The sequence below is a fragment of the Artemia franciscana genome, chromosome 11 (assembly GCF_032884065.1).
Source record: "Artemia franciscana chromosome 11, ASM3288406v1, whole genome shotgun sequence".
NCBI lineage: Eukaryota > Metazoa > Arthropoda > Branchiopoda > Anostraca > Artemiidae > Artemia > Artemia franciscana.
Genome location: NC_088873.1, coordinates 29139898 through 29156712, shown reverse-complemented (window position 1 = coordinate 29156712; position 16815 = coordinate 29139898). Strand labels below are relative to the sequence as shown.

Genomic DNA, 16815 nt, shown 5'->3' with positions numbered 1-16815 from the left:
GTACGAGAGAAGACGATCAATTTTTTCTTAGCACAATTAATGGACAATTTCTTCGTTGAAAACCATAAGATAAGCCTCCTCAGTGCAGATTTTATTCTGAGCTTCAAAGATCTAGCGTTGGGGCTGCTGATATCGCAGGCCGTGTCATCGGCGAATAATATGTTACGGTCAATATCTTTGCTATTATTACTGATATCATCCCCACAAATAAGAACTAGCAAGGGACCCAAAAAAAGAGTCTTGTGGGACTCCAACTCACTGAGATTCAGGTGTTACTACTGAAGAAGTATCGCCTCAGTTGACATAATGATTTCAGTTTCTAAGGAGTGACAGTACCGGCTTATTAACTAGATAACCGCAATTATCAAGCTTAGCTTGCAATATTTTATCAGAGATCGTATCAAGTGCCTTTTTAATATCAATACAAAATCTTAGCGGAAATATCACCTATCTCGAGGGCGTCATGTACAAACTTAGTCACGGCCATAATAGCCGGCTCGGTAGAGTGAGACTTCCGGATTCCAAATTATATTAGGCTAAAAAAATTTGTTTTCATTAGAAATCTGACTATAGGGTTGTATATGCACTTTTCAAGCAACTTTCCAAATGCAGACACAGAAATCGGTCGATAGTTAGTTGGGTTCTTCGGATCTGCTCCTTTATATGACGGGATAATTCTTCTAGACTTGAAACAAGAAGAAACTTTCCGGTTTTTAAACAGACGTTGAACACATAGAATAGCCAATTTACACTATTTGGAGCTTTAAACTAGATCATACTTCTAGAAGACCCGTCAGTCTCGTCTGAAAATCCGTTCTTCAAAAGCTTTGTAGCAAGTATTAGTTCGTTTGGGTTACATGACTAAGAAAAATGGAACAATCGTGATAAGAGGGTAGGTATCATAGAAAGTCCCCTCTAGTTTGACTTTCCAGATGACAGGCTGGATCCGTTTTAGCTGTTTGTGCAGTTTCTTTACCGATTTTTCGCAAAGTATGCGTTTCATGCATTGATGACTTCCACTTTTCTGGTAGCTATTCTGGTTCCATTTTCAGCAATTTAATCCATCAAGAGGAGCATGGGTCATTTGCTTTTCCAAGCACATATTAATTATTTCCCATGTCTTCTTGAGAGACCCTTCGGCACCAACAAATGCTGCAGTTAAGTATTACTTTTTCGCTGATATTGAAATACTTGTTAGTGGATTTTTATATCTGCAGAATTCAGTTAGTTTAACTTCAGATGGATGCAATAGGTATGAACTATATATTAGATTATCATTTCTTATTGATACCAGCAGTCCAGGGGATATCCAAGGCTTAATCAGCTTCAGATTACTATTTCTTGATATCTGGCGTAGAGGACGAGCGTTATTGAGACAACGTTTTAAAGCGTTTTAAACGCTTTAAATTCATTAGCAAAAAATTCAGCAGCAAAATCCGGGTCAGAAGACTTTAAACAAGAAGACAAATCACTTAAAGAAAGAAATACTTCAATTCTACTTAATGAATTTTTACCAGTCACACTTATTTTCCCTTTCATAGGCTTAGTAAATTCTTTAATCAAGTGAAGGTCAGCCACAAGCATCAAATGTTCCGAAAAATCTTCAGTAACCACATCAGTGGACTTCAGTTCCAGATTCGTAAACAAATTATCAATGAGGGAAGCAGTATCTTCAGTTGTCGTTCTTGGGATTCCACAAGCTATCATGAGACTGGCGAACAGGCAAACTGATAAGAAGTCAGCCACAATAAAAAGATTACAGGGAGGTTAAAATCAAACTTCGAAGCATGTGAACTCGGAGGCCGGTAAAACACACAACACAATATTTGTAGACCCTTAAAATCTACATTAGCTGCCGAAAACTCAAAGAACATTTTAATATATTCATGATCAAGATTATTCACCATATCTGAATATATTTTTAATCCATAAAAAAACCAAACTCCCTGATTTTTATAACGGCAAATCTTATGAAAAAAAGCATAATCATTGAAAAATATTTCGCAAGGGGTGAAGACATCTATAGCATGACAAGAATTAAAATGTGACGTTTCATCAAAAATATTAAGTAAAAAGAACCATCTCCAGCCGACAACTAAGAGTTTTTATGAAGTTATATAAGGCACTTGTACGACCACGTCTGGAGGTCGGATTGTCACTAGCAGCCCCTTTTTTCAAAAAAAGATAAGAAGTTGCTTGAGGATGTCCAGCGTCGTGCCACTAAGATGGTTAGCAGCATGAATTAAAATTCCATACAAAGAAAGACTACGTCGTTTGAAACTGCCGACACTGACATACAGAAGGAAAAGGGGTGAAATGATTTTAACCAAAAAAATCCTTTCTAAAAACACCTTTCCCGGTCTCTTTGCACAGCCCTTGCATTATGGTACTAGAGGACATTCAATGAAGCTCCCCATCCAGCGTTCCACGAGTAGACATAGAAGTCATTTCTTCCGCCAAAGATTCATCTATCTATGGAATCAACTGTCTGAGGAAGCAGTATCTACAACTTCAACCGACACTTTCAAGTCCCACCTTGATGAGAAATGGCTCTATCAGGAGTTCCTTTTACAATTGGGAAGCTGCAGAGTCCTCCACAAGATTCTAGATCAACAACCACAATCTACACCAAACTTTTTTTTTCATCACTGGAGCGTCACCGGGATGGAAAATCCTTATATCACCCCAAGCTGCAAATTAAGGAAATTTAAGGTAACCAATGACGGTTCAAAAATGCCATTGTACAACCAGCGCCTTTAGTCAGATTTATCAAAATATGACTGCTATTCTCTAAAAGCTTTGAGGCATGCATTTCAAATTGTATTTGAACATCTGATGTACCTATATAATCGGTGTGTAAGACATGAAAATGTTCCTGATCAGTTCAAGTCCACAATTCTATACCTGTTTCTGCTCTCAAGCGTTGAGAAGAGTGTTTAAGAGGATAATTTATGCTAGAAAGGTTGAGTTTCACGAATCACGGAAACGGAAGCCCAATCCAGTTTTCGATTCAAAAAGAACTTTCGATGGGTCAGGAAGTGGTATAATTAATCCCTCATATTTTGATTATAAAAATTGCTAATTATGGCTTCCAAGGAGCTTCAGGCCCCTTTCTCTAAAATCAATCTTTATATGTGATTGCGTTCCACAGGGCCTTTCGCTCGGGCCTAAACCGTTCCTAATTTTTACAAGCGTCTTGTTTGCAGCTGCGGAGGGTTTGTTGTTCGTCCTAACTTGTCAAACCATTGAAATTATAAAGTTAATTATATCACTATTTGCTGATTATAAGGATATTGAAGCCGCACCGAAGACGGAACGGCGATTTGTGGAAAAGATAATTATAGATGAAAGATAATCAAATTAAGGAATGAACAGTGGCTGACAAATGAAGGCTGAATATTACAAAGCCACAATTTCGAATATAGGGGAAAAACCTCAACTACAATCAATGCATTAAGTCAGCTATGCCTTGATAACACTTCAATTGTAAGACTGAAGTTTATAATATAGTTTGATGTCCTAACAGATGAATTTTAACGTTATTAATTCAACAGAGAGCTGTTATGCAATAAGGTTGCAAGGAACGACGGAAATATGAGGAAGTTAATGAGGTTATTGCCGTGATATAATAAGATTTTATACCTTTTCTTCTCTATTGTTTACCCTTACCTTTTGTACTGTAATGATGCCTGGTTGAATACTTTCTCAAGCAATTTCATGCCGCTTCGCGCGGTGTCGAATTCAGCCATCAGTATGCTTTGTAATGATAGAAAGGTACATCAGAGAGACATAAATATGTTAAATGGCTTACTTTTCTTTAACGTCAAGTGTCTAAGCTATACTTACTCAGCGACATTTATATCCAAATATCAGCAGAGATTAAGATCAAGCGTACGTGGCTGTTATGAATCTCTACGAACATAACCCGAAAAGTATCCAAAAAAGGCATCTTTATTCTATACTTCGAAGATCGTTTTTCTCCATTCTCTTGTCGGGCAAGAGTCTTATATTACTTTACCAAGTAAGTTATTAATAGAAAAAAAGATATAGCTCGTTATAGGAGTGGATTAAAATCCCAGCGCCGGGGTGAGTATGTTACATTTTAGAATTTTAAAGATGCTGTGGTGAGTATGTCACATCTTAGAAATTTTTTTGTGACTTCTTACAATTTTTTTAAGTTTTACTTTGTGGCGGTTTTTCGACTTGTCACACGCAATTGAGTGAGGCAGAGTCATACTACTTGCTTTATTTCTTTTTCCTTATCTTTTTTCTTCGTCTTGTTCTTTTTTTGTTGGTTGTTAGGAACATAATTATTCGGTAGATTTTTTTCAAGGAAGTTTGGCCTAAACAAGCTCGCTTCTAATGTTGATGTATTTAATGGCTAAACACGAATAAAAGCCTTGTTAAGTTAAAAGGAAGTTAAGCTAAATTAGCTTGCGAAAAAAATCTTAATTGTTTTAGAGATAAATTTGCTTACGGACTTAAAAAAAAAAATTATTGATCGGGCATTAAGGAGGGAAAGGTATAGAAAAGCTCTCGGCTATCTCTTCTATCTTAAATATTTTTAGCATGTCTGGCAACAACTAACGCATGAGGACGTTGATTTTGGTTTTTATCTATTGCCCCATTCTAACACCATAATCTGTAAAAACTCTGACTTAAATTTCATCTCCTCAAATAGCTAGAAAGTGAAATTTTCCGGATAACGCCCCCCCCCACACGAAAAATTTTCATGGGGGGAGATTTTCTGCAGAGGAAAATTTTTGGGGGAGAATCCCTCCCCCGGAACAATTTTCCGGGGAGGAACCGTACCATCGTGGAATTAATAAACTTCTTGACTAAGTGGATTCCTACGCAACAAACAAGCCCGGAAATAATTTTTGCTACTGAACCCAGTAAATGCTAGATTTTTTTTTCTTGACTATTGGCTTACAGGGCAAGTAGACAGTCGATTTTTCGACTATCTTGAAAAAATGGCATTTTCAAAATTTCGGTAAATATCCACCAGGGGGGGGGGTCTAAAAATAGCAAGGAGCGTTGTTACCCTTCCCGTCAATCACTGTCCAATATCCCTTTCAACTAGCCGTGAAAGTTTCAACTTTATGCCTTCGAATGTTTCATGCTATTGCTGATAAACATTTTTAACAATCCGCATGCAATTAATATGTTTTGATGTTGACCAATAGCCCCTTCAAAATTACTTGAAAGTGTAGTCACAACTAGGACTGGTCAAAGTTGCATTCAAATTAATAAGTAGTCGCAGCCGTTGTAGAGGTAGCTGAAAGTTTCAAGTTATTAGCAATTCCTTAGCAATTCCTAAGGTATTGCAGATACACTTCTTTTTATAAACAGGATGCATATAGTGTCTTATGATTTAACTCAAAACACTCATCAACATTCACTAAAATTTCCCCTTGACACAACTTTTTGGACACAACTGGGTTGAAACATAACCCCTTTCTCAATGATAATTCTTATGCTTAAACAATCAAAAAAATGCATAATTTTGAAATTGCCAAATAATTTGTCCCAAAATCAGCGTGTTGTTCATTGAAAATATTTTATAAATTATCATAATGTTTTTTTCTTTCATTAATTATTTTCTAAATTTTACTCCTCCTTCCATAGAATCAGGATGCAAATTGTGGTTTTTGATTTAGTTCAAAATACCCCTCAAATTCATTGTAGTTTCACATTTAGACCCTTAAATCTTTTAAGGTACAACCAGGTTGGAACATTTTTCCTTTTCCCAATGATAAATCCTGTGTGTAAACAATCAAAAATTGCATAATCTATAAATTGTAAAAAAAAATTCCCAAAATAAGCGTGTTCATTAGGATCAATTATCCTAATGCCTTTTCTTTAGTTATTTTTTTTTGTCAAATTTACACCTTGCTGAACTTGACTAAAGGCCAATGCTGAAAGCAGAACAAAATTTTCATATTTGTCCACTTTTTACCTTTTTTTGTCATTCAAAATCAGGTTACAACTGGAAACCCTGATGATGATTGATTGATTGATGATGATTTTTATTAAGTGATTAAACCTTTACAAGTATTTCACTGCTAAATGTCTACAAACTAACACGAAAAAGACAGAAAAAAAAATAGGATGAATGAAACTAATAAATGCTACAACCAAAGGCAACAATTAGGTACAAATATCAAATATTAACATCAAACCAGTCTTATAGTTGAATGCAAAAATCTGTTCAAACATTTTCTTAATACTTTATCAGAAATTACTGAGCTAGGACCAAATGGGAAATTAATTCCTAAAAATGGAGTTCTATTGCTATTCAAATTTTGCTGCGTCAAGTAAAGGAACGCCTTCTAAACCCGTTTGCATTCACCAAAGGATGCCGCCCCATTTTTTTTTTTTTTTTTTTTTTACAGTATATTCGTCCTGTTACAGTATTATACCCCTACTATTATATCCTGTTACAGTAGTATATCGCTTACAGTATTTATAGCCGTCCTGGCCGAGTGGGTTGGTGCGCTGGATTCGGGATCCTTTGTCTGAGAGGACATGGGTTCGAATCCCAGTGTACCCAATTCTTCGGTTTGGGACGGGGGTCAGTGGTGTGACCCTGCAAGCTTAGCCAGAGTCGACCCAGCTCTAATTGGGTACCTGGAGAAATCTGGGGAAGGTAAACAGGAAGGGTGTGCGAAAGCACAGGATGGCTGGCCCCCAACCCCCCATTGCACTTCCTGGCTGAAGGGCCAAGAAACGGAGATCAGCACCGCCGGTATGGACTGTTAAGTCTAATACCGTATCCCTTGCCTTTTTTTTATATTCTCTTCTGCATAGCTAATTTTCGGTAATAGTACTGTCCGGCCTTAAGCCTCAAATTACAAGAGGAATACACCAATCGAATAGGTGGAAGATCTAACTCCACATATATTTAAAAGAAAAAGAGGCCACAAGTTACCATGTTTGACTTAACTGGCAAAAAAAGAAAAATAACATGCAAATAATCTAATCAAACAAAAATAGTGACAGTTGGAAGAAAGACAAATTTAGCTTTAAGAGTGCATCCAAATTAAAAACATGCAAATATTTTATACTTTGTGGACTTTTGCGATTAATGTCACAAGCCTAATTTATTCTCAAGCCTTTAAAAAAAGAAAATACTTATAAAGAAATAAAACAATAAAAAGAAACAAGAAATATTTGAAACCATGGTTTTACAGCTATATTTACCAGATTCCAGATTTAAATATAATGAATTGCACTTCCACTGAAAATATTATTCAATCCGTAGATTAGGTAATTTTTAGAGGCACGTTTTATATGAAACATTCAAACGACCATGTAAGTATGGTACGTTTTACGTTCAGATGGCTGTAAATCATACAAGAATCTCAAAAAAATCACACACTCTAAAACAGGTGAACACATTAGCGTATTTATATATAGGATTTCAAAAGTTCTTAACCTGCAATACACATTACTATCGGGAGTACAGGAGGCAACTGCTAGGAAGATGGGACTAGACCTTTGGGCACTGATACAAGTATTTAAACTTTAGGACCATATTCTTAAGGCATAATGACAATTTATGTAATGGTGATTTATAATTCTGACAGTTAAGTACAGAAAGTATGGTCACAATACCTGAGAGCTGTCATTCAGCTTTATGTTTGTGGTGGGATATTCTAGAAAATAAATTATTTCCTTTTGCAAAACCTTCGGAGACATCTAGGTAAGAAATTGGAAAAAAACTCACAGTGTATCTAGCTTTCCAGACTGGTGCACCCGTTTCAATCATCTTCTCATACTGTCTTGGGTTATTAATGTTAAAAATTTTAGCAGATGCATCCATGGATGCCGTCATAACATGATTTTCGGATGATGCACTCCAGTCAAGACAATAAATCTAAGAATTAAAAATAAATAGTGAGTACATCACCGAGCACAACTGGCACTACTTTTAAAGATGAGTTACTGTAATCCTAAAAATTTTCCAGCAAGTCATTAATACTAGGCGTGTTTGACATAGTACATACCTCATTAAAGGTAGGGAAGATCTGCAATGATAAATATGCATTGTTTAATCACCTTTAATTGAAATCGTATCAAAACTAATCGCGTGTACAAGGCACCGGAACAAAGTTAAACCATTCATTTACCATGGTGATCAATATATTTTTTTTATATTCACTTAATTTCTCAGAACAATCTGTTCGTTTAAAAACCGCAAATCCCTTTCTATGTGTTTTCTGTTTATTTCTCTTCACTCTAAAATTAGAGTTGAAGGCATGCGATTCAATTTAAGCGACTTGCTTCCAAAATCTACTCTTGAAAATTAATAACTCACCTATTCTCCATAATCAAACATATAACATGCTAGCATCGGATTATCAACAACATATTAATCCAATTATCTAGAATGTACTTAAAACAAACTCAGGCACTAAAACTGTGCCACAAAGTAAGGTACAAATGAAAACAAGCACCGGTCAGTCGAATTAACAGGTGGCAAGCTCAGCTTTTAAAGATTAATCGATCGACTAGGTAAACTATCCAGATCGACCAGGTCGACTAAAATGCACTTACGTAAGCTGGTCCACTAGATAAACAGGGCTTCAGTCGTAAATCTAACACATAATCCGGGAAAATAGCTTGTAAGTTTCGGACAACGGACATATGAAGCTACATTTCATCATCAGGTCATGCCTTCTTTCTTACAGGGCCGGTAGAGATTATATCCTGGAACTATCTTATAAGAAACATACTGGGCTCCTAAAATAATTTTTCCCGCTTGCTTTTCAATACCCTTGAGCAGGTTAAATTGAGTCAAGGTGAGGCCATAGTGCCAAACCGGGGGAGTGTGTTCCACATTTTGCCCAACATAAGTGCAAGAAATAGACCTTGGTTACTCGGGAGGAATCGAAGATCGACGCAACACGGCAAACAGCAGTAACAACAAGGCATATTTCTGAACTATGGCCGCAACGTGGAATCCCGAGTCAAGCAGGTGTGTGTACTATCCCTAGCAGGTATGGGTCCAGGAATAGATTTGAAATGCATACTAAGAAAAGTAAGTCGCTTAGACTAGGAATAAATAAGGATAAACAGAAAATCGTAAAGAACTTCTCTATTGTATAGAAGTCGTTTCAATTTTCTCGTTAGGTAACGAAAAAATCGATAAAGCGGACAGTTTCTTTTACCATGTGGATGCAGTGAGCATGTAAAAAGTAGAATAGCCGCGGCGCAAGGCGTCTTTTCGCATTTGATAAAAGCTTGAAAAAGGGATGACAAATGTGGGAATTTGATTAGAATATTGGAAGGTTACGGTATTAACAGTGGTCAAATATGGCTCTAAAACGTGGTCCCTTTGAAAGGCTCACGAACATTGGTCGAATGTTTTCCCGAGGAATTGTCTAAGAATAGTCTTACTTGTTTGACCGGTCATAAATCAAACAATAAGCTGTATAATTTGGTCGGATCACACTTTCAAGAGCTATAGTGAAAACAAAGGTTAACATGGCTAGTTTTGAAGTTGTTATGAAGGTAAATGAAACTTAAGGAATAGACCTACACCCAAATTAGAGTCTTGATTGACTGTTGGTTTAACAACTACCTCCACTCATTCATATTTTCGGGACCAATGAAAATTCAACCCCCCCCCCTCTCAAAACAAAAAGGATTCCAACACAAATCCCGGGAACCACTTTGGCAGAGCGGAGATGGGAGCTTCAAAAAACGATGCCATACCTTGTTTTAAGCTGCACAACCTTTCCCGAAGATTTTCTTTCGTGTGCCATGACAGCTTTCCGAGTCAGAAAAACAGCTGTCAATTTATGTCTTTACCAAAATGACATATATATGCAGGCAAAAGCGGCAAACAATTGTTTGATTGCATTTTGTGGCATTTTTTTTTTTTGCCAAGGGACAAAATGTTACTGTTTGTTTTTATGTCACTGTTAAGAATATCATCGGATAAAGTGTCTTTACTTTTTATGTCACCGCAAAAAGTGCTATTGTTTTTATATACTATTGTAACTTTGTAAGATTTTTTTTGAGACAATTCTTTTTTTAACTTAAATACAAGAAGCTATAAACTTTACCTTTTTTGGCAATCTTATCATCCTTCGTCCGTTAGACACAGCCTAGCCATCTTAACTTTTCTTTCATTATAGCCCTAAAAAGTGGGATCGAACCAAATTTTTCCGTACAGTCTATTGTTTGACACACGGTACCTAAGCCTACCCTTAGACAATTACTCTCGAAAGGACCTAAAAAATACTCCCGAGCCTTTCGAAATGTTCACAGTGCAGACCCACATTTCAGCACTGTCATCATCGCGGATTCCAATATTCTAATCTTAGATAGCAGATCTATCTTCCTATTCTTCTAAACTTGTTTTAGCTGTGACAGTAACACCCTGCCACTTGACAATCCTACTTTTTCCCCTTTTGACCCGCATTTGTTCCTAGTCTAAGCGAGTTAGTCTTCTTGAAATCAAAATATTCAAGCCTAGACTTGCACCCTAAACTATCAAAACCTCATCAAATAAATTCCCTTTTCGAACATTTTTATCCAGAACACTAAAATCATCTGCAAATTATTGTCTAAGAGAGTCTGACCTTTCCATGTCATTCCATGTTCTCCCAGAGGGTTTGCTAGGTTCCTTAGGACTGGTTATATTAAAAAAACCACATAAAAACAGGCACAGGACAGTCTGACTTAACACTTGATTCCCCACCAGTCCAACTACTAGCCTCAATTCTTACCTTAGCCGCATCAAAATTATTTGATACACATCGCTAATCGTTTTAGTGCACTTATCTCGTATACCATATGAGGACAGGGTCTTCTATAAGCCTTTTGTTTCAGCTAAATCAAATACTCGTTCACACTGTACAGAACTCACAACTAAAGGCATCAAATGATTCATAAATTTCTCAAGTATTATTTAGAGAGAAAATTTGATTGAAACATCCACTCCCCTTCCTAAACCCATACTATTTTTCTTCTTAAAACTTCATCTAAAGTCTCTCTACAGTATCTTCATCTATATTCTAACAAGTATCATGATGCGAAGTACTTGGCTTCCTACAAAAATTAAGATATTCCCTCTTTAATCATCATACTCACTCTTATCCGTTTCTTGGATTCCTAAAATCACTGAGTACTTCCCCTTAATAAAAAACTGTGTTTATAATCTTTTTAGTTTAATTCCAAATTCGATGTACGTATAATTAAAAACATATTTACTACATTATCGGCGCCCGAGACACTTCTATTTTTTAACCCTTTTATTTCTGTCTCTAACCCCTTCTCACAAAATAAGTCTTCTTTTACTCCAAAATTGTTGAAAAATTTTCACTCGTTTCTCTGTCTTTTTCTACAACTTCTCAAAATGTCTTTAACAGCCTTCTACAACTTTTAAAAACTTTTAAACTATAATTTAATGCATTCTCAAAATGTACTGCCCCTCTCCCTTTAACACTTCCCTTATCACTAATTGAGGGACCGTTCCTAGATTTACCTGGAACAAGCCCAGACTGACAACTTCCTCTCAATTTCTTAGCATGCCAGTTCAATATTTTACTATTACAGGGTTGCCACAGGTTCAAGGAGTCAAAAACAGAGACTTGAAGGACTTTTTTGGCGGAAAAAAGGACCGATAGGAACCTTCAGGTTTAGTTTACCGTATAACTGTCACAATATCATACGCGATTTTCAAACCAATCTCTCATAAATTTGAAACCAGGACCGTTGACAATGTAGCGTCATCATTTTCAGGAAACACATGGGTAATATAAAAATGATCTAAACCCTTGGCTTTCATTATAAATCTTCTCAGGTTTCTTGTTTTTTTCTTGATTTTCAACAGTGAAGACGCGGAAATTTGAAAAATACACAAATAACTGCTTTGATTAACGACGAAAAATCATCACAAGACTGCAACATTTCAAAATCACTTGCTTGTTTTTTGCTGTTTTCTGTCTTTGGCTTTGCTTCCTTTAGACCTTCAGAAGTTTAGTTATCGACAACTGCCTACATTTCTGAATATAAGAACCTATGTTCTTTCAGCAGCAACTTATTCCTTTTTCTATTCGATGTAATATAAGTGACCCATTCAACATGGTTTGCGCAAGCTGAATCTCAATCAGGGTTTTCTTCTCAACGTTATGCTAATTTTTGGCTTCTTTAAAATCTTATCAGTAGCTTGCTTCTAGTACCCTCTGGCTTATTTTTTTTTCTTATCTATTGTTTGCTTGCTGTAAAAAAAAGGTTCAGCGATCATTTGGTTTTCTTTTTCTGCTTTTCTGTAAGCTTCTGTCGTTCTTCTTCATTCTTATCTTCAGCTCCCTCTGGTTCCCGAGATCACTTTCGTAACTTGAAAGGACATTCTAGTTTTACAGTCGTTATTTTGATTGATGTAGGGAAGAGTGCTTAACTGCAGTAGAAAGTAGTCTGCCCATGTCCTTCTTGCTTTGAAACCATTTGGGAAAAAAAATTCCGAGTCCGAAACTTCAGCAAAAAATCTTACACTTTGTAGTCTAGGCCAAGAGCAATATGCCTGAAGCATTACTAGAGTATAGCAATCTAATACTACCTAAGGGAATGGGGATGAAAAAATGGAGACATAACAATATTGTTGGTTCTTTGGTTCTGGTTTCTGGTTTGGGCTAGAAAGATATGCAAAAAATGACTTATCTTCAGTTCCCTCTGGTTACCGAGATCACTTTCGTAACTTGAACGGACATTCTAGTTTTACAGTCGTTGTTTTGATTGCTGTAGGGAAGAGTGCTTCACTGCTGTAGAAAGTAGTCTGCCCATGTCCTTCTTGCTTTGAAACCATTTGGGAAAAAAATTCCGAGTCCGAAACTTCAGCAAAAAATCTTACACTTTGTAGTCTAGGCCAAGAGCAATATGCCTGAAGCATTACTAGAGTATAGCAATCTAATACTACCTAAGGGAATGGGGATGAAAAAATGGAGACATAACAATATTGTTGGTTCTTTGGCTCTGGTTTCTGGTTTGGGCTAGAAAGATACGCAAAAAATGACCGACTCTTTTCACAACAACAGAAGAAAACAATAAGACTCAGTGATGAGGTGTTTTTGAAGTACCAATAATTGCAAACTTCCACAATGATGGGTAAAAAAAATGACGCACATACAAAATTCCACCCAAAGAATATTGCGACTATCACAGAAGAAGTAATTTATTACAAGGGGAATGAGCCAAATTTAAAATATTTGAAAAACACACCAGTTACATGAAAAATACAGGACGAGAAAAATTGTAAAGATTTTAGAATATGCAAGAAGGACTGGACCAAGAGACAGCCTTTTAGTACGTATCTGGGTTATATTGACAGGAAATCCCCCCCCCCCCCGAAAAACAATTTTTGCGCCAATGACAACCCTAAAAAGTTGCTTATCATGGCAACTTGTGCGCATAAAAACAATTGCACCTACACAAAACTGAACCGATAAAACATAAATGTTCTACGTTTTTTCGCATCCTGATATTTTGGTTCTCACTTTTTGGAACATCGGATTTTTAAGCAATTGTCAAAACTGTCATGTTACAGTTATTTTTTTCTCATAGCAAAAAGTGGAAGAGCTCTTATTTGACACAGGACAAGGGGCACTGTTTTCGTAATTCATTGCCAAAACTTGTATAGCATCTTTATGCAATGGTTTTGTCTGGTACATTAAAATCACCCCCACCCAAGGGAACATTTTATCTCACCACAGACTTACTCCCGTCTGGATTATTACACTTCCGAGGTAAATACCACCCCGAGCTATTACTATCCATGGGAAATTGTGAGCCATGGAAGACCGCACTCGTGGATGATGGTACCCGTGATCACTAGTAGAGAAAATATTATAGATGTAAGATTGCCCCTGTAGAAAACCGCTGCACGAGAAGATTTCGGCAATAAAAAATTAAATTTGTTCACAATGTTAGTCACAAGTAGGTACAATCTGAAGTAGATAAAATCGTCTCTGGGTGTTGGTTTCTGTGAAGAAGTAGCCCTGAATGAAAAAAGTTATGGGCCTATTTTATTTGTGAGTGCAATTTCCCATGCGTAACGTTTTATGTAAAATCATCCATGCCAAAGTTCGTCACGATGCTTTGTGGCTAAATGCATGGTGATATGTGGTAACATCTTCCTATCGGGGGATTAGAATATAGACCTACACAGAAACCCGGCTCTTAGTCTAGCTGTTTACAATAATTAAGATAGATTTCGTCCTCAAACCACTAGGATTGTTTTAGCCAAGGGATAGAGCAAAACATAGATTTTCTACATGCAGATTCTCCAATGAGGGGGATATGTCTTACCAATACAGGAGGGGAACACTATCTATTACCCCATTGTTGCACATATATGATTCAAAAACGTTCGAAAGCGATTTTTCTGGGAATAGGCTCAGCGTCCACTCGGGAACATCAAGTTGGTGGTATCTCCCTTAATTTTAATCTTTTGCATTTGCGTAAAAATCTTGATTTCTTAGCAGAACTTACCTTTGAAAGATGTGCTGTGATATACTGTACGGGCATAGCAGGTGATCTTTGATCCCAAACTTGTATTACATTGTCTTGAGTGGTGGCAAATATATTGCCTTGGCACTTATTCCACTGTACTTGTGATGTGCCGACTGGAACAAAAAAAGAGTAAAATTTATAAAAGATAAATCTAACCATATGAAATTACATGATCGTGTAGCTTTAAATCTTTATTTCACGAAACTTTACGTTGAGATACTTTGTATCGCAAAAACACAAGATTTCTTTTTACACGGTGACATGTTTACTATACATTATAGGAAATTGTATAGGATATATCAATGTGATTCAGTACTTGCCATAATAAATGAAAACAGATTGTGACTAGCATCAGTCACTATTCACAGTAAGAGTATTTAAGCAAGTGCAGGAGGAAGTTATATTTTTGCCCTATGTGTGGAGGTATGGTTGAGAGTGCGAGTCATATGATGTGAGTTTGATCCATTGAGTGAGTTGTCAAGGTGAATGTTTGTAGACAACGGGTTTGACGAGAGATTGCTGGTGAGTACAGATATGATTGAAGTATACTTAGTAAGCATTGAAAGCTTAAAACGATTTCTTAGGATAGCAATGGAGCACAGAAATAGAATTCTGTAATTTGTGCAATGTTTTTGGTTTATGTAGTGTTAATTACGCAGAATGAATAGCGTAAAATGAAAAGCACTAAAAGCTATTGTTATTATTCTGGCAACCAAAATCGTCCAAAGAGGACCACTCCATTAAATCCGCTAAGCTTGGTTTTAATCTGCCTCTTTTGGGACAAAACTCCGAATAAATTAACCAATAAAAAACTAATCTTCCAGTTCAAAGTCAAAAACTATTTTTCTCGTAGCTTTCTACCTTTGATAAGGGTGATAATCCAGCTTCGAAGCTCAGGGAAAAAGGAAAGTTTCGATACGATTTTTCACATGATTTTAAAACATATAAAACATAAGTGTCAACTTTTGGTGTACCTGCTAGAGCAAGTCTATAATACTATCATATTTAATCAAGAAAGTTCAGTATATTAATGAAGGTAAAGTTGTGTTTCTGTATACCGCTAAAATGAAGTCGGAATGCACAAGGTTTAATTTTTGGAGTACCCCTGTGTTTTTTCTTTCTCATCGATATTAGTAATGTAGTTGTGTATCTAGGACTAGCTACTCTTCTTGCTGATGACACAGCATGCAGAATTCCTGGAATTTATGATAATCATATTAAGAGTAATTTGACTGATGCTTATGTTAGAATAAGATCAGTCGTTCACATACCTAAAATCTCTAGCTTCTTCTGTTTCTAAAATCTAGACTTCTTCCTCTCTAACTTCTTTTATTTCATCTATGCCAAGATTTCACGTGTTGAGAATATTCGTTACCTAGGTGTGCTATTTAATTCAAATTTAAGTTGGAACCGACACACTAATAGTGTAATGTTGAAGCTAGAAAAAAACATCGGTATAATGCATAATATAAAGCTCATTTTGACGCTTTAAGTTATGCGTTCCATTTATTTTACTCTTGCTAAATCTTACCTAAATTATTGTTCACCCATTTATTTGAATACCTCTAATTCACATTTAATTTCGCTTCAAAGGCAATAACGCGCTTCGTATGTAAAAGAATTATCTCCTTTCTCTCGCGTCTTTTCAAAGCAAGAGTTTTCTTCAAAAAGCTTATGTTGTTTACTAAGTATCTCCTGTTGAGATGGCATTTACCTACAATTTGATTTTAATTAACTATTACTACCACTAGCAACTCACTGCAGCACCAGGCCGCCTGAAGCCAACACAACTACGTATGCTCCTCCATCCTAATCTATTCAAAGCCCACCTCTTTACAGCCTCCCAGAAAGATCCCATTTCCCTTAAATCTTTTTTCACGACATCCCAACACCCCAGCCGCGGACGACCTGCCTTCCGTTAGACCGTTGGCCGAAAAGGACTGTCTTCGGCAATGTGTCATCCTTCCTCCGCAGAACGTGCCGTAGCCATCTCAACCTTTCTCTCATCATACCCCTAGAAAGTGGGATTGAACCACACGTTCCGTAAAGCCTACTGTTTGAAATACGGTTCGTCAAGTCTTCCTTTCGAACGATTTCTTTTCGTTTGATAAGTCTTCCATTTTAATTGAAGATTCGCTTACATATTTATTTTATTTATAAAATTCTATTCTTTTTTCCTCTGTGAATAACAAGGTATAACCTCTTTGTCGGGTACTTCTAAATACTCATTAATTTTTATATATCGTAAATTATATATAACCCTGAGTCTAGTGTCACTGAAGACCCCAAATTTTT

The 16815-nt window shown here is 36.4% G+C and overlaps 1 protein-coding gene across 3 annotated transcripts in view; it reads right to left on the bottom strand.

Annotated features, from left to right (window-relative positions):
• The window catches only part of LOC136033059 (GATOR2 complex protein WDR59-like), a 125062-nt gene that overhangs the window by 73139 nt on the left and 35108 nt on the right, over positions 1-16815 (bottom strand). For all 3 annotated transcript variants that reach the window (XM_065713647.1, XM_065713650.1, XM_065713649.1), the window contains exons 6-7: positions 14500-14633; positions 7730-7879 (exon numbers count right to left, since the gene is read on the bottom strand). In XM_065713647.1, coding sequence (XP_065569719.1) covers positions 7730-7879; positions 14500-14633 — 284 coding nt within the window. The remainder of the gene's footprint in view (positions 1-7729; positions 7880-14499; positions 14634-16815) is intronic.